This window comes from Strigops habroptila, chromosome 6 (genome assembly GCF_004027225.2).
Source record: "Strigops habroptila isolate Jane chromosome 6, bStrHab1.2.pri, whole genome shotgun sequence".
In the NCBI taxonomy this organism is placed as follows: domain Eukaryota; kingdom Metazoa; phylum Chordata; class Aves; order Psittaciformes; family Psittacidae; genus Strigops; species Strigops habroptila.
The window spans coordinates 60,781,127-60,800,286 of record NC_044282.2 but is presented as its reverse complement, the minus strand read 5'-3'; the positions used below and the strand labels follow the sequence as shown (position 1 = coordinate 60,800,286).

Genomic DNA, 19,160 nt, shown 5'->3' with positions numbered 1-19,160 from the left:
TGCAGTTGAGGATGGAGCAACATTCGGCAGTTTTCAGAGGAAGTCCCCTGTTGTTTGTTTGTGAATTTACATTCCTGAAAATGCTGCCAGCTTGAATATCAGTAAAACAGAAATAAAAAATTATTCCTTACCAATTGGCTTTCTGTTGAAACCCTGAGGATCAAGAAGATTAAGAAAATGCATAAAGACATCCATGTTCTCCCAGTTTCCAAGTGGCTGAATGCTCTTGTGTTCCACTGAAGGATTGACATGTAAGTATTGACAGTATTAGGGTGAAATGTGTTGCTTTCACAAGTAGGAAGCTGAAGTTAATTTCTTACAGTTCTTTTATCAGTGTTCCCTGATAATCTTTCCATGTCTCTCTAACATCAGGTTATATCTTATTTATTGTAAGCCCTTGCCTCTGGAATGATGATGAGCTTAGAAAAGTAATTTACTATTTCTGTTGGCAAGTTACAGGGAAAGTCCTCCTAATTTTTTTCTAATTCCATGCGACTAAAGTATTTCTGATTTTCTGGGGCTACTCAATCCAATTAGTATGTGAGAATTAAAGCTTATGATTTCACAAGAAAAGCTGTTCAGTAAAAAGCCCCAAACCTCAATGTTCTTTGAATATTGCAGTTGTTTAGACACTCTTTATACTTATGTGTTGACACTTTCGTCCTAAGGTTGAACGTAAGTTTTGTGAAAGTCCTTTTTTTGCTATTTAGTGTATCTAGGCAGGGGACAGGGAATACTAGAAAAATGGTAAAACAAAGTATGAATGACAAGAAAATGAATTATTTTATCTGGCTGTGATCTTTGAAACAAAAGTATAAAGGCATTGGAAGACAACTTGAGAACTCTGAAAATATTACTTTCATTCAATCCTGTCTCACCTCTAAAAGTTTAATTTTAATATATTGAAAGCCTCACCATTTGAAATGATAACTACTTCATACATCGTATATGTCATTCATTCTTTAAATGAAGGCAGCTATCTGAACTAGGGCAGGGTTAGTTGATTTGATCTTGCATGATGTTTCATAATTTTTCTGACTGTTCACTCATCTTAGATGGCTGTAGATCATGTTAGTAATGCAAGCTATAGCTAATGAGGTTGAAACCTTGTATGGCACTGGTCATATTACTCCAACTCTGGAACCTCCCAACAATTTCCTTCCTAAAGCCCCTCTCTTGGCTTGTGAGGTGTGGACATTCAATCTTCCCAAATGCAAACAATTGACTTCATGGCACTTACTGCTCCAATGGCAGATAACCCTGATTTTCCTTTCTCATTGACTGTTGATAAATGTTTGGTGCCAGCTGGGTTTAGTACTGTGCTATACCTCCCTGCTAATGAAAAATATTGCTTTCAGAGAACTCACAAGGCAATCCCATGTTCTTAATTTGACCTGGTTTATTCCTCACCAGGTTCTGTGCAACAGGAAGTAAAATAATGCACATGCTGAGAAAGTCTCTTGCTTTTCTCCCTGGAAAGTATTTTGTGTACAGAAACCTGTATTTTGAGTTCAGGCAATTTTCTTTCTGCAATTGTTGAAATAAATCTTAGTAGATCAAGAAATGAATGTGGGCATGCCAGTGAAAAGGATTGGAAATATTCTGTTGTGCATCTGTATATTTTATTTTACTTGGAGGTTGTAGAGCTCTTTTCCAGGTTATAAATACAACCCTTCTAGGTTATATACACAACCCTGATTATACAATAGTGATAAGCCTATATTATCACATTTTCTTTATGCTGAGGAAAGTACACTGGGATGAAAAAGAAGTGCATTGGGATGTGAAGAGTATATTATTTAGTTTGGAAACTGAGCAGCTTCTAGCCCTTGGGAGCCATCTTGTCACGGAGGGAGTAAACCCAGGCTTCTGCGACTTTATTGCATAGAAATAACCCCTGCGAGCACCAGCAATGCCAGAATATTGCACTTCCCTGTAAGCCTTGTATTCCATAAGACTGAAGTCTCATTCTTGATTTGGATTTTATGCAATGCTTTGTATAGGTGTTCTGTCTTATGTCATCCTGTATACTTGTGCAAGGATATATAACTTAGTCTTAAGCCCCGGCTCATGATAGCTATAGCTTATCCGTCTGCTTCCCCAGACCAGAAGATTTCCCATAGCCTAGCTGCTCTGTAGAAAAAATGGTATTTCACCTGAGAGTGGCTAGCCACAGTGGTGAGAAAGTGACTGTTTAACTAAATTAAACTTCAAATGGAACAACTTTTCAGTTTCCATGAAAACAGCAGGTGAAGTTTTGCTAATTTTGTGTCATGCCTCAAGTTTTCAAAGAAAAATGGAAGAAACCTGTCCAAAGCATAGAGGAAGTGTCCTGTGTGGAAAACATCTCCATTGCAGAGAAGGTGCTGGGGCTGCTGACTCCAAGTCACTAAGGATTATTGCAGGATGGGTTTTGTTTTGCATTTTGTGCTCTTCTCCCCTTCTTCCTTAAGTATTGGTTAATGGAAGAGCAGTTATGTTTGATCTGTTACAATGGTTTTCAATGGCGGCAGTTATTTAACAATGTTAAAACAGTCTGAGGAGTGACTGCTGTAAAGAACAAACTGTCATGAGTGGATATGGCATTACAGTGTGTTGGTTAAATATTCATTTTAGTGAACAGATTGCGTGTTGTATTGGGTGTAAATGTCCAGGTTTTGGTAGCGGGAGGGTTGCAGGCGTGGCCTCTGTGAGGAAGGGGCTGGGGTTGCCCTGTGTCAGGCACAGCTGGGTACAGTCGGTTCTGGCAAAATATATGTAAGAAAGGGCAAAACATGGCACAGCAGTGTGAGAAACACTTATGGAAACTTATGGAAAGTGTGAGAAACAGCCCTGTGAGCCTGCAGGTCAGTCAGGAATGGAGTGAAGATGAGCCTGGGAAAATGGGAGGTGGGGGTAAGGTGTTGTCTGTGTTTCTCACTATCCACTATTCACACTATAGTGAATTGTACAGGTTGGCTATTATAAATCAAACTTCAGGTTTCAATAGAACTGTAAGAAAAAAACCAGTTGGTTTATGCAAAGTGTATATTCTGTTACATTTTTACTTTTTTTCTCCTTCTAGATAAACATCATGTCAATGGAAACAGAACAGTAGAACCTTTCCCAGAGGGAACACAGATGGCTTTATTTGGTAAGACATCAGTTTTAAAATAAAAGCTCTAAGCTGTATAATGTAACTGCATGCCAAATTTCTTAATTTCAGCCTGAGTCCTGAGAGTTTTAGAATCTGGGCTGCTATTGCCATTTTATAATCACTACAATCAGCTAAAGCCACTGATCATTTTGAGAGGTTCATGCCCCAAAAGAGGTATACTAAAAGTATTTTTCTTAGTTAAACAAACAGAAGATTTAAACCCATATTTTGTTCCATAAAAATTCCCAAACAGTAGCTTTTTATGTATGATAATTCCAGTAAGATCAGTTATTACTCCAAAAATTATGTTTTCAATTGATGACTGCAAAAAAAGCATAGTGAGTGTTAACTTTTGTAAATGTTTCTGTAGTTACCATGGTTGAAGAGGAGAAGGGGTTTGTGGATGACACCCTTCAGTTATGGTCATGATTTCTTCAAGTTCTCTTCAGAGTTCCCCTAATCCACTATTGTCTTTCTGCCAGTATCCCCTTGTCTGTGGGTTTTTGAAACAGAAAAGAATTCTTGGAATGGTGGGATAAGAGACAGTTTGATAAATTTTTTGCAGCTAATAGAAAATTATTGTATGTTACTTTTTAGGTTTTAAGGTCAAGATGTATTTAGAGATTCTTCTTGGAATTTCTTAGAGCAGGCAGGGTCAGAGAATTCTGATACAAACTCATATTGATGAAGTCTTCACTGTTTAAAATTTTGTAAAGGTCCTCCTTTATCTCCTGTGGGATGGTCAGATCAGTTTTCCAGTGCTTGTGGTGGGTATTGGTGTGAGTGCCTCTGTTGATTATATCACAGTTAATTGTACATGATTTGTAAAATTTCATAGAAAGTAATATCCTACCTACGGAATTTTATTGGAAGAGCACAAAATCTTATTAAACAGCCTACTTTGAATCATTCTTGAGGAACTCTATTATATTCATATCAAGCTTGGTAACTTTAATAATTTTTAAATTGCCCTAGGTTTTCCACAAGACTGTGATTGCAAATGTTGGGCTAGGTGGTGAAAACTCATGCTGCTGCCATCTGTGCTGCGAATAAATGGAAAACCTACATGTTCTTAGGTTTACCATTAGACCTGAAATATAATAGTATACAAACATGACTCTGATGATAATTGTTGTCATTTGTTGGCATTGGCATCCTGTTCTGATATGTGGTATGGAAAAATGGAGCTACAGTTCACTGTTGCTACCTCCAAGGGGGCAGCATTTGCTGGCCCTGTGTGGATGGGAATGAAAGGAAGCACTTGAAGAAAACAATTATCTGTTAGTAATTCTTCTTCTCAGACTGTTACTCATCCTGTCCATGTATACTCCTGTTAACAGCAAGTTCTTTGTATTTAGGACTCCGTAAGATAGGAGGAAGAAACTGAGCTAGTCTGAGCTAGTAGGCTTTCTGACTTCACCTTAGCAAGAGACGGCTTCTCACACTTCTTTTCCAGAAACACCCTTTAATCCTCTAATTGGGCTTACACAGGGACAAGTCTTGAACAGCAGTAGTTACTAAGAAGTAATCCCTTTTCCTTTAAAAGATCTACGAAAGCTAAACGATGGTAAATAACCATATGGTTTTGTAGATATAGCCTACTTGCTGTGAATTTACCTACTGCTTGGATAGTTTTAGGTTCAGCACTAAAAGTAAGAGCATAAAATGTAATGCGGGGTTGTAAACACTAATCCTTTTACCTGCTTGCAAAATGCAGTTAGATTGCATTACATAGCCTCATCTTCTGCAAAACTTCCTTCAAGATTCTTTTACTGATGCTGCATTATTTACTTTATGATAGGACTTTTTGTTTTGATCAAGGTACAGGTGAATGCACATGGGTCATTGTTCTTGCAGGTTTCCCACGTATAACAGAAGCTCGTAGTTTTCAAAAGGCTATTAAAATGATCTTGAGATTCTCCAGTTGTCTGTTTAGGATCATTCAGCTGCCTAACATACACCTATTGTTCATTAGAGTAAAGAAATGCACCCTTGTTTCTACAGTGGTGAAAAAGCTGGATTTCAAGGGTGGGGGGTGACTCTTTAATGGAAATCTTTTAATGCTAGCCACCCAGCGACCTCTTAATTCAGTTTCCAGCTAATATTGAAGCACTAAGAGCATGGGAGGCACACAGGCACTCCTCACAGCCTCACCGGAGACATGGTAGAATGCTCTATCAAGAATCATTGTGTCCCTTGAAGTAAAGAGGGGGGTGTGTTCCCAAGTTCAGTGACTGAAACGTGAAACCCTAGATGTTATGTGTTTAGGGCTGGTAAAGTAGAAACCATACAACAAATGCCTGTCCATAAAGCTTTCTTGTATTTTTTTTGGCCATAGATATTTTCAATTACAAGTACTTTGCCTGTAGTGACTGATTTTGACCAAAAACCTAACTGAAAGTCAAAACCTAAACATACATTGGGGGGTTGATAATGTTTTGAAAAGAAGCAATTTAGGGTCTAATATCAACTTTTGGATAGAGGTATAAAAAATGAAAAGAAATGCTTCAAAGCTGCAGAACATGTACAGCATTCAATAAACTAGTATGTCCATTGTAATTGCTTGCATATTTCAAACACATTTAAACACACTGATGTATTTTGCTAAGAAATATTTCTGGTCAGTATTTCATACCTTTAAATGCATATTTTTCTTATCAACTACTGCTATTGGAAGACTCCCAGAGCACTTCTTATAAATTCACTGTGCTTTATATGCTACCTTATTTCTCTAAGAGGAAGTGTTGTGTGTATGGTGTGTTCATAGAAGGGCTTTTACTTACCTGTAGTAAAATCTGGCTGTAGTTCAGATATGTAATTATACCACTTTTTAAATACAGGACTAAATTGTGTTGTATTTGCTTGAGATATACTGGCCAGAGATGGGATAATTGGTTTCTTTATGTAAACAAAATATAGATAAAAGTAGTATGTTAAGTAACTGGTAAGACCTAATTACAGACGTTTCTGAGTTGGCAGTTCTGCTCTGCACTTACTAGACAGCAGCATGTTCTCTATAGTAACTCTATAGAGACATATTATTGTTGTACTTTGCCTGAGTTATTATGTCCTATTGAGATTCAGGTGTAGCCTGTGCACTCCCACAGTTCCCACTGCTTCTAAAGGTTATTTGAAATCTACAACAGGATTACACCAAGATTGCCCAATTAGTCCCAGCAGAGCCAAAGGTTTCTCAACCGTTGCACGTGTTGTGTTCAGTTGTCTCTGCATTGCGGCACCACGCAAGACCTGTGTAGCTTATGTGATTGGAAAGCTGAGCTCCTCAAACAAGATCTGCTCTTGGATGGTTCAACTCTTTCAAATAAAGACTTGATCAGGGCAAATTTTCAACTAAAAGAAAATAATTTCAGGTGAAAGAGGGATGATGCGTTTCAGAATGGATCACTCTAGTTCCTTTTACTCATTCCTGAAACAGCTACTGCTGGCCATGTCAGATAAGGAAGTGTGTTAGGAAGTCCTGGTCCAATTGAGTTTTCAGTTACTATGTTTTTATGATAAGCTCTCTACACCAGGAAAAGGAAATCACAGGAAACAAAGTTTGGACCCAAAGAGAAATACCTTTTTTATAGACAGTAAAAATAGAACAATTTTTCTCTGTTGCTCAAAGAAAGGGAAGAAAACTTTAAACCAAAAGGAAGAAAATTTTAAACCATGTCAGAGATATTATATCTAGTATCTAAAGAGAATGTAAGACATCATGATGTTGAAACAGGTGTGTGTGCTGTGATCCAAATTGTAGGAGAAACATCTACAGCAATACTACCAGATGTTGCAAGGATCATGTTGCAGAAGAACTGAGAGCCAGAGGGCGTATCTTTCACAAGGATTCATGTTTCTCATGTTAATTTTCTTTAAACATATTGGAGAAATGAAGGAAGTGTGCTAATTGGCTGGATTTATAAAGCACTAAAGCGTTAATGCTGGTCTATGTTCACAGGGTGGTATAAAAATGGACAATGAACTTTCTGCAGTTCTGGAATGAGAAAAATGAACCTGTGAAGACATTGCATAACAAAAAGGGATTTGCTGCTCTGTCCTTGAACCAAATCATAGAATCAGAATGGTTTGGGATGGAAGGCACCTTAAAGATCATCTAGTTCCAACTCCCCTGCCGTGGGTTGGAACACCTTCCACTAGAACAGGTTGCTCAAAGTCCTGTCCCACCTGGTCTTGAACACTTGGTCCAGATCTTACCTTTACATTATTAAATAAATATATCCTTGTTTTTTTATCTTCCAGATAATGACTTACAGACAGGGTCTTTTTTTTGCTTCTTCCAGAGAACTGAAACACAACCCAGTTCCCTGCCCCTGCTATCTGTTCCTGGTTCATCCTTATAGAAAACAGTGCTATAAGGATGCTATGACATCTTCTTCCTTGTAATCTTGCCTGAAGTATGATGGTCTGGTTTGCTACTCAGGGGGTATGTCAGCTCTAAGCAATTGCCAGGCAACTCATATATATATATATACATATATATATATATATACAAAGTCTAACCAGGGAAGGCCTGAACTGAAAATTTTCCCCTAAGCCTGTTGTAAAATAAGGTGATAAACACAGAAATAGATATAATTCTGGGGCCTTTTAAAAATAAAAAATCTTGATATTCGATTTCTCTTGTCCTATAGCATATCACAGGCATTATGCATTAGATGCTGGTGATCTGATCTGATAACATTGTGCATCAACTTTGTGGTTGTGCATATGGCCAATTGCAGAGCAAGACAGACCCAGATAAATACAAAATGCTATGGTCTGCTTGGTCTTTGCCAAGGACATTTTCTGACATTTATAAATACTAATAAAGGATGATAAAATATCCCTAATGCAAAGTGAAAACTGTCCTTGATCAGCACAACCCTTCATAACATTCTTTTATTTCAAAGGATCCACATCTCTTTCTTTTTTCTTCTGAAAACAAAAGTAATGTGGCCTTCAAACACAATATCTGTCCTTCTCCATCAGGGACTTGCTTATGTTAATTTAGCTTTCTTGAGGTAATGAAGAATTTAGCCTTGTGTGGATTTCCATTTAGAGGGGGTATTGCGCATTAGTAAAGATTTGGAGGTTTTTAAAAGTAAATCAGATTGCAGCTTTTCAGGCAACATCGTTCACCTTAAAACAGCCGTTTAATTATGTTTTGGAGACTTTCCCACTGAAATTAGTAGAAGAGACTGAGTTAATTTTCTTGGATAATTTTTTGGGGATAAGGCTCAGTGATCTCCAATGTCTCTAACATACGTTTTAATTTCTGTGCAAAAAGCCAACTAGAGCACCTAGATTACTTTAGCAATGCAAAAGCCTTGCAGAGAAGTAATTTCTTGCCAAAGATAAATAGGGATATATCAATGACTAGGATGAACATATGCTTGGCATCATTCTGAGTTGGTTTAAGTTTGAAATAGAAGTAAATTATCCTGTTAATGACTAGAGGCTGCCCTCATCAGATTTATGCTGCTTTGCAGGAGATATATGTGTGTATGTGTGTGTTTATGTGCTGGGATATATACACATACACATTTACCATCAGCATTTATCCTTTGCTTCCTGTTAATAAAGCACAGGGCATGATGACATAGCATAAAACATACAGAACTGTGATGACTTATTCTATTCGGCCATGAAAAATGTGATGCTAATTGTCAGTAGTTACAACGGCAGAGAAAAAAAAAACATATAAGGACGTTTTTGGAGGGATAAAATTGTGTTGTTTTGATAATTTTAGACATACTGTGACATTCACAAAGTGTTCTCAGTGCATCTTACAGATCCTAATGGATTTATCTTTACAAGACTGCTGTCACAGACTGACAATATTACAACTGGGGATGTGAGACTGAGCAAATAGGGTCCTATATTAAAAAATATGGATTACTTATTATTGCATTATTCAGTCTGGGATAATTTAGAGTGATTTTCCTTTTCAGAGTTTTTTCTCACATGATGATGTTATTGGTGATCTCAAAAAAATATATAATTAAATATCTTGCTTAAAATTGAAGATACAAAAATCTTCATCTACTTTTAATATCCTTGCTCAGAAACACTCCTGAATCTGGGGGGAGTCAACCAGAATCTTTATATTGATCTCATTGGTCCTTTCAACTCCTCCAGCTGGAATTAATCTCAATAGATTTTAGGTATGTAATCTAAAGTGGTCTTCAGGAACTTCTTCTTAGTCAGAGAAAACACATTCGGAGGTCAGTTCATAGCAGCTGTCACAGAAAGGAATAAATCACCCTCTGTAGGTGCCTTCTTCTGTCAAACGCTGTCTAAACAACTAGCTTAGACTAGGGGGAATTGATTCGTTTGCATAAATGTGTTGCAAATGTTTTATGCCATTGGAGGTGTCCTTGGAGGGCATTCCAGATGTCCACAGGGGGCTTGCAAGGGTGATACAAGTCTTATAGGAGATCCATACTCTTCTGAACTGGAAGATGAAAGCCAGGTAGGTTTATGTAGGATATCCCAAATGATAGTAGATACTGGTGTTTAGGGCTTCCATCTGCAGATAAATGTAAGTGTAATATGTATGTGTAATCTTCCTTGATCTCCAGCTTCCAAGGACACGTCTACCTTTTGTCATATGTGCCACTCTTATGCCAGCCCCATGCAGAACTGCTGCATAAGGATGCATAAGGCATCTCAGATGACACCAGATGCCTTCATTTATGCATCAGTACCAAACCCTGGATCCCCACTGACTGCAGTGGGAGCTTGGACACTCTTTGTCAGATGTGAACACCTATTTGTAGCCATCTCAGTGTAGTTGTTCAAGTCTTCATGCTGAAGCACACTGTAGAGATCCCTATTTCAAGCACCTGAGGTTAGCTGGGAAGAACTGCTTCTACAGTATTTCTTACAGAATCCCACAACGTCCCAGTATATGCCAGGTACATTATTTACCCTTCTATTTAGGGCAATGCCCACATTATTAGATTATTTTCAATGTCAGTCTATGCTGGCTAGTACAGTCTCTCTGTGTCTCTGGGAGATACACACAAATCTTTTGCCTTTAGAAGAGAGTGAAAACTCCAGCCTTTAAGAGGGCCAGACAGTGTTTTGTTCCAGATTATTTTTCTTCTAGAATACCACCTGACTTTGCTTTCTGTGCAGGACACGCTTTGGAAATGCAGGAAAAAGTACACTTCAGCATCTACAAGAAAGAAATAATGCGATCATTTTTTCAAGTAAGATAAGAACTAATCACAAAAAAATTCTGATTTGAGTTGAACTGTAAGTAATTTTGAAACAGCCGTAGTTATTTGTTTGTGAGCCAGGGAAAACAGCATGCGATATGTCAGGCTTTGAGATAAAATTTATTGGTGTGTCATTGGCTTAAATCCAACATTATGCTCATAAATAATATAATCCTAGTGTGACACATTTCTGCTTGAACCTTGACTGAAAATTATTGAGAATCATGTTATGAATTATGTAGTAGCAGTCACACATTCAAGTCACAAGGATATAACTTGAGTGAAATGCTGAAATGTATTTGTAATTAGGTACACTATCTAAAGACGTGTAGTTGCAGAAAGGGCAAGGTGCCTTCCTGTGTATCCAAAGGTATGACACAGAGCCTCGCTGCAGACTCATGCTAATGGTCACCCAGCTTTTATTGACTCCTTCTTCTGGGATGGAAAGTCTGATGCAGTTGAATGTTGTCATCTGTATCACTCTTTTGTGTGCTGTATCGCTCTTTTGTCTCTTGATTTATACCAGCGCAATATGACTCAAGGTTCCAGACAAACCTTGACAGTAATACACAGTCCAACTGCACAGCAGGATGGGAGTAACTCAGTGTTATTCACTGGAATGCGCCTGATAAGTCAAGAGAAGACAAACATAGGGCTTTAAACATCTAAATGGTTATACTCAGGCTCATCAGGTGTGATGGCATTTATCCCTGTGGTAGATAAAGAGATTATCAATTGTTTTGTTTTCTGGATGCCAGTAAACCCAAGATTGTTTTACTGTGCTGCTGCATTAAAGATCTGGGCATGTTTTTAACATGTAGAGGGACTTTTGGTACTAGCATCGTCTCTCTTCAAACCATGGTCTCTTGTGTAGTGTGCTGCGTGGCTGTAGTGGTTATTTCTAGTCTGCTACAGAAATTCACACCGGGGTCACTACTTTGTTCCCTGGCTTTCTTCTGCAGAGAATCAATCTGTTCCCTTTGAAATGAAATCTGCTTGTGGTTCTGGGAATAGTTCCTTCTGGGTACCACTCCTTCTAGTCACACTGTGAAGCAGTGAAGTTTCACTCCTTCTGCTCTATACGATCCCCCAGTATTTTCTTAGCAGGCCTCATGTCATGCCGCAGTGCATGCAGCCCCCACCCTTGGTCTCATGCTACAGAAGCACCACTCTTAACGGACTGACACTGCTTTGAAACAAAACCCTAAATTGAGAAAATATGTATGCACACATACACAAAACACTAATTATGTCTTAGAGCCATAGGCAAAATGTGTTTTGCATGGTAAATGGAACAACAAGGTTGTTGACTATGTTTCCCATCTCAGAACTTTAGCTTTTCTTAAGTTTCCTAGATCTCATGCCACAGTACATCCTGAAAACAGGGAACAGCAGTGTTGCATGAATAAATGAAGCCAGGTCATGAGCCACCTGTGATACACACACATTCAGCCAACCGAAGCTGACTACAGGATGAGAATTTAGCATCTGTGAAGAATTCATAAGTACTCCTGACTTCGACTTGTTCTAGTAGTTTACCTTAAGATAAAGATAACTGCGTATAATAATATGGGTTTATACAGTTTTCCTCTTGCTGGACAATGTATTCTGTATCTTCTCTTTTTGCTTTCATCAACAGACTTTAGAATAGGTCACCAATTCCTTGGTGCATGTGGCAGAGCCCAAATTTATATTTTTATAAGGCAGGTATATACTTGATCTTTTTAAATCTTCAGTAAAATATTGCCCCATTTTTAGTACTGCTCTTGGTCCCCTCCAGTTGTTTGTTCCAGGCTACAATTATTTATGCTTTACGGTGCCTCAGACCAAACCTAAGTGTAAAGCAAAGATGTTTGTAACCTTGTGGGGATTTTGTTGCTTTAACAGACTTACTGACTCTATACAAATAATTTCCCAAGAATTCAAGGTACTCTGTGGATCCAAAATGTTTTGGAGCATGTGCTGGAGCTTACAGAAGTGCTATATTGTTTGCAACCTGAGGCTGTAAGAGTATCTCAGAACTCAGTCAGTTGCATTCTCCCTGGCTGCAGCCTGCTGTGAGTCTAAGACACTTCACTGATAACTCCATCAGTCGTATTTTGCCTCCAGACTCCCTTCTTCTACAGTTTTAGGAGGAGGGTAATATAGGGATTTTAACTGATGCCTAAGCATGCAGTTCCTTTCCCTGTCAGTGCCTGTTGTTGGAAATTGGAACAGAAAAGAAAATAAAACAGAAATTATCATTGTGCCTGTGTATAAACCCATGGTTTTCTATGTAGGGAATACTGTATGTTTTTCTGCAACACTAAGGTGAGAAGAGATCTAACAGAACTGAGAAAAGGTTCAGGGGGGCAAAAAGGGTGATCAGAAGTATGGAGCATCTTCTGTGCAAGTTAAAACAGGGTACACTAGGACTATTTAGTGTGAAAAAGAGATAACTCACTGGACTGTAAGAGAAGTCTACAGAATAATGATAAGCACAAGGAATGAAATAGGGAATTGATTTTGCAGAATATCTCCCTGTGTAAAAATAAGGGCCAGAAGAAAGGATACAAGTGGGAGCCAGTTTCCAAATAAATCAGAAGAACTGGAATAAGATAAAAGACTGTTGATCTCCTTGCCAGAGGATTTTCTGCATACAGAAGGTTTCTTGGGTTGAAATGGGGCCAGGAGAAATAGCTGGAAGAGAGATCCACTGAGAGTTATTCAAATCACAGCAGCCTCAGGAAATCCTGCAAAAGTCAGAGTCTAGGACTGTAGTACTGGCAAATAGAGTTTGTGTTTGTCCTTATCTTATTCTTCCCTGAGTGCCTCCTGTTGTCAACTGTGACATGGTTGCCTATTATTCCATACACTCTATGTCATAGGTCACATATATCATGTATATATATCACCCTTATATCACTGCTTTTCTATTATTGATTAGTTAAAACTGTGGGGAGTCACATAGCTAGAACCTGTGTGATAATTTCAAAATACAGTAGTTGTTGAAAACCATGCAAATGCGTGTTGGAGCTGTCATTAGCTTCCTGTGGAGAAAGCAAGGGGTCTACAAGAAAGCTGGAGAAGGACTTTTGACAAGGCCATGTAGGGATAGGACAAAGGGGAATGGATTTAAACTGACAGGAGATTTAGATTAAAAAAGAAGTTCTTCCCTGTGAGGGTGGTGAGGCCCTGGCACAGGTTGCCCAGAGAAGCTGTGGCTGCCCCATCCCTGGCAGTGTTCAAGGCCAGGTTGGACGGGGCTTGGAGCAACCTGGTCTAGTGGAAGGTGCCCCTGCCCATGGCAAACCCAAACCATTCCATGATTCTGTGATTGTTAAAAATGGTGTTGAAAACCATGCAAATGCAAGCCACAACTGTCATTAGTTCCCTGTTGAGAAAGATTTGTAATGAGAAATAGTAAATTAAAGATGCATGTGAATCTTTTTCTGCTGGACAAGTTTTGGGCAAGTGTTGCAAACTTGGCATGCATTCTAGTAATCACACCTAACCTGCTTTGAAGTCATATGTAGAAAAAAGCTCCAGCCCCAAAGGAGGCAAAATGACTGATTGCACAGTGGATGCTGTAAAATAGGCAACAGCTCTCTCTTGATACATTTCTAGCTTGGCATGGATATGAGAGATGTCTATGCCTCTTTGCTTGGGGAGCCAGTAGCCTGAAGACATAGCACAGAGGGACCTCTTACTGCTTCCACCCTGGGGCAGCACAGCTCTGTCTATGACTGTGGTACCTGAGTTATCCAGGCCTGGTTGGATAGCTATGGGTATCCAGAATACATGCGTACAAGGAGCTCTGGCCATGGATTGTATAAGCTAATTTATTATTCACTTCAGTGTTCACTCTGTTGCATTTCAGGCTTGTCTGTTGTGTATCGCTTCTGAGTATTGCATTATTCTGAAATGCAGTAGTCGGAAGCAATACATACTGCATTGCTAAAAAAAAAAAAAATTACTGCTGATTCAAAATCTTTGAAGAAAGATAAAAATTCTGCCGCATACAAAAATAAGTGTTATCTTTGCTTGTTCAAAGAGTTGCTATACAGCAGCCACATCTGACTTCATGGTAAAGATGGAAATTTCCACCTTAGGTGGCTGCTGCCATGGTGCTCCTTTAACAAATGACAGTGTATGTGTCTGTCGCATATTATGAGGGTCTCCCAAAAGCCTGCTTCAAGGTTAGAGAGGCTATTTATTCAAGAAAGAGCACGCTACTACAGCCCTTAAAACAGCCAGAGGCTGTATGCCTCATGATTCCCTCTGGCTTAGTATTCTGACAACTGCTGCCAGAATGCACAGGATGTTTAGAGGATGTCTAAGAAAAGCACAGGGTTGGAGAGTGAGTAGGTCATGGACTTTGCTATGCGTAATGGCAATTCCTTTGCTGAACCCTCAAGGCAGCGCAGACGCTACCTCAGCATTTATTATAGTTCCTTTATTTTCAGCAGTGGCATACTGCATTTTTTGGCAATAAGTGCATGTCAAGTACTGCATAACTGGTAAATGACTAACCACATATCTATTTGGCCTCTACCTGTCCCTCTGGATATAAATTAGTTTTTCTGTAACAATCTTCTCTGGTATTTTCTTGTGTAATTGTCTTTTTTGTGGGGTGAATAGGAAAGTTACTCTCTTTTGCAAGTGAGAACATACCATCATTTTTTTGGCTACAAACAGATGAGAAAATAACTCTTGGAAATTCTATATTTTCATTAAGGACAGCTGTGGTTCAAAATAGATGAATTTTAATGATCTTCTAGGTAGACTTAGAAGACTTTTATTAGTTTGGGCTTTTATTGGAAAAGGGTTAAGGGTATGTTTCTTTGGAGCTGGGGAAAGGAGGACTAAAGGGCTGCTTGTTGAATTGGGTTGTTATTTGAATGTAATTAGTTTTTGCTCCTGAGCAATTATAGATTATAAATTTAAATAATCGTCAGGGTGCCTACAGCTTTCTATTGTTGTCTAAAATCTAAGGTTATATGTGAAATAAGTAATACAAGATTGCTTTTTCTGAATGTGTCTATGGCAGTTAATTTAACAATAATTTAACTTAGCAATAGTTATCGAAAAAGGAAAGAAAAGCCAAGATTTCTATTCCTTGCAGTAAACAAACTTTGTAAACAAGTTACTATTTTCTGCAGCATAGCCCTGAAAGTGATTTTTATTTTGCTGGTAACAAAATGTGGTGCTTTGCTTTTATAATAGCAGAATATATTTTGTTTTGCTTCTGTATATTTCAGGCTCCCTAAGGTTGCTGAGAGATTAGAGAGATTTTCACAAGATGAGAATAAGGCTTCTCTATTATTGCAGAGATGAATTTATATGAAAGATACAGTTTCAAGAGAATCAAATGGATTACACAGACCTGATGACATCTCTTATTTTATGTGTACATCAAGTTCTAACTTGAGTAGCAGAGCACTAAAGTGTGTCAAATGACCGAGGATGATCTAAAATGAATCTCTGCATAGTGTTGGAATGCTTAGAGCAAAGGAAGATCACAAAATGATTTGAAAGCCTCAAATTAATGACTGAACTAAAGATGTGATGCTTTGTGATGAAGCAAATAATCAGGTTGATGATAGGACTATGTAGCTCTATCTCAATCCCTTTCACATATTACTGTACCAGAAGTTCTTCTTATGCGTAACAGACTTTTGAAAGGTAATATACTAAGAAACTATTCTCTTCTTCAAAGGAGATGGAAAAGTGGCTAGACTGAATTTGTCTGTGCACAAGCTGGCATAATTTATTCTTTATTGACTGTATCCATGGACATTCCAGTGAGTTCATTCAGATTAAGATTTGGTTCCATTTTTGGATGCTTCAGAAGTATGGAAAGAGCTTCTGATGCTTTTATTAATACTCATCATGTTTCAGTGATCCAATAGTTTATTTTGTAAGAGAAATTAAAAAGAGTAAATAGTTAAAGGAGACAGAAGTTTGACCATAAACACTGACATTTCTTTCTGTGTCCTTGGGACGGTTCAGTCATTATCTTTGTGTCCAAGAAACATCAGGTCCCTGAAGTACCTCTTAAGACTCCTGTTTCATTGATTAGATATGAAAGACATACAATTTTAGTCCAAATATTTTGCATTTGAGAACTGATTGTTCTTACTTCATGGAAAGCACTTCTTTTCTGCAGGTGATATCCATTTTTGATGCAATATTGCTTTGTATGTGATTCAGTTGTGCATGGAAACTGATGCCCAATTGATCTCAGCCACGAGCATTCACACAGTTGCATTCCCAAATCCCCAGACATGAAAGAAAACATGTGTTTATTGGTTTCCAAGTCCTGAATTGTACAATTTGTGACAGTTCTCATTCATGTTTATGGAAGTATCCATATGAATGGTCCTGTAAATAGAAAACTAATCTTTTGGGGCAGTTGCTGTTTTGCTCTGTATTTGTACCTCAAATCCAGAAGAGTGGAATTCAAATCTCTGATGAAGGCTTTTATGTGCTGTGGTTTTGAAAATAGAAATACCACTAATGATAGGAACCAGCCTTAGACAGTAAATCTTTTACAGTCTGCATTCAGGCTTGCAGTCCCGAAGCCTCCTTCTAATCTCGATTTTCCTGGTTCTGCACCTGTGTAGATATAATGGAATCAATGACTTAGACAATGCCAAGTAAACAGAATTAGTTCAATTTCATGAATGAAACTATCAAAGAACAAAATAAACTTTCATAAGATGTAAGTCTTCAAGAGTAAGACATTGATCTTTTTTTTGGATGAATATTTATCGTTAAATCTTTCTGTCCCATGCCTGATCTTGACTGGTTCTATCCTCAACCTAACAAATATCAAGATCACCAGTTGGTAGATCTGGCTCAACATGTTAAAGCAATCACAATGTTCCACTATATTTTCTGTATTTTTGGAAGCAGTTATTTTTGTCTTATTTTCCATGTTACTGTATTGCAGCTATATTCCACCGACAGAAGACAAATAAAATGAAGTTGCTACATTTTATCTATGCAAAGTTTTACTGAAGAATACAAACCAACTAAGATATGGAAAAAGTTAGAAAATACCTTGTTTTATCAAATTGTGTTTCTATCACCCAATAGTCATAGCATGTAAAAGAGGGATTTTAAACAAAGACCTGTTAGTTGGAATCCTGTGGTATTTTTCCAAAAGGGATTCTTGGCTTTGCTTTGGGACCACTCATACCTCAGTTGTGGCATACTTAAAGGTAATAATTCATAAATTATGGTTCATGTGAGGCTTAATTATTGTGTGCAAAAAGCTTTGATGTTTTTGGATGAAAGGAGACAAATATGTGTGAATTACTATGTAAGTATTTGCTTTCTTGAGGAGGCAGAAAACATGGTCCCCAGATCCAGATGTCTTGCTGCCAGGCTTCCTCGTTTGGCATATTCCCACACTGGTGTCATTTTGGGGGTGGGAAGTAAAGCCTGTGAATTGTATGTGTGTATTTGGGGCTAATGAACCCTGCACATCTTCCAACTCCTTTTAACCTTTCTCTCCTAATTAAGAAAATGCTGAGTGTGATTAATGCGGAACAAATAGATACAGAACAGTGATTAGGAATAAAGCATGTTCCCCAAGACGACGGAAAAAGGCAGAGCTGGAGAAGTGGTTGGCTTTCGTCACTCTCGCAAGGTCTGCTTCTCTTCCTAGTCACTTTTAGGAGTGATTCACAGTGTTAATTCTCGTTATTGACACTCAAGATGAACCTCTGAATGGTTCAGGTGTAGCTCACAGTTATGTTGCACAGTCGTCGTCCCACCTCTCCTGGGTAGAGGAGTGTATCACGGCTACCAGGCATTCTGGTGCATCTCTCACAGATCAGGAAGCTTGGCCTCTGCTGCTTTTACCTCTTCTCCTTCTAGTGTGTGATGACCTTTCAGATCAGCATAAATTAATTTTTTGAGTGGGCCATATCTTTCAGTTTCTGGGAATCAGAGGCAAGATGTTTTCCAACAGAGGATTTTGGTGAAAAAAGGGAATTTTCTTATGTGGCCTCACCAGAGAATATTTTTCTGGATGTTTAGGATAAAATTGGTTTAAATATTCCTGCTTATTGGGTGGGGAAAGAATACTGAGGCAGTGAATAAGGCCATCTTTAAAAGTATTTTAATACACTGACTTGTGTATATCCCTGCTCTCTGCTGGTTAAGATCAAAATTGCATTTAAATGGGAATGTTTGAAACCTCTCATACTGTGACTGTGAAGTTTAGAGCAACTGTGGTTTGTGCCTTATTAACATTCTTGATATTGGCTTCAGATTTATTTAAATCCTGTTGATTTTGTATTATTTATAACTTGTAACATGCTTTTACAACGGATTGAATAAACACATTTCAAGACTCATTTTCTATCTCTCTATTGCTTTTCCCAGTTTGAGTGCTGTTGTCTCAGAGGGATTTTCAAAAGTCATACTTGTACTTATGACATGTTATGCATATTTTCCGTGCTGAAAACATGGCAGTTTTTCTCTTGACAGTAAAATATTCCTTTTCTATTATGATAGTCTGCTTTTCCTTTTACAATAATTCTAATCTGTTGTGCAGATTTTATACAAACATACCTACATACACAAACATGTGCCCACACGCATTTTGAATGTCGGCAGCTACCATACAGGCATAAATGAATTGCCTGGGCATTTGGTAATTTGAATGAACATGAGGCTTCTGCTTCGCCTATGGAAAAAGAAGCAAACTCAACAGTTTCTCTGGGAATTCATGCAGTGTGAACAGAACGCATCTTGGCAAAATGGTGAGCCAAGAAATTCCTCTTTAGTTGCTCTGTTAGGCAAACTGC

General features: G+C 38.2%; 1 protein-coding gene across 2 annotated transcripts in view; it reads left to right on the top strand.

Annotated features, from left to right (window-relative positions):
• The window catches only part of MSRA (methionine sulfoxide reductase A), a 283,999-nt gene that overhangs the window by 109,027 nt on the left and 155,812 nt on the right, over positions 1-19,160 (top strand). Inside the window, exons 1-2 of one of the 2 annotated variants that reach the window (XM_030489865.1) lie at positions 206-251; positions 3,065-3,133. In XM_030489865.1, coding sequence (XP_030345725.1) covers positions 221-251; positions 3,065-3,133 — 100 coding nt within the window. In that variant the 5' untranslated portion in view covers positions 206-220. Of the gene's footprint in view, positions 1-205; positions 252-3,064; positions 3,134-19,160 lie in introns of those variants that run through there. The other variant, XM_030489862.1, reaches the window with a different exon arrangement.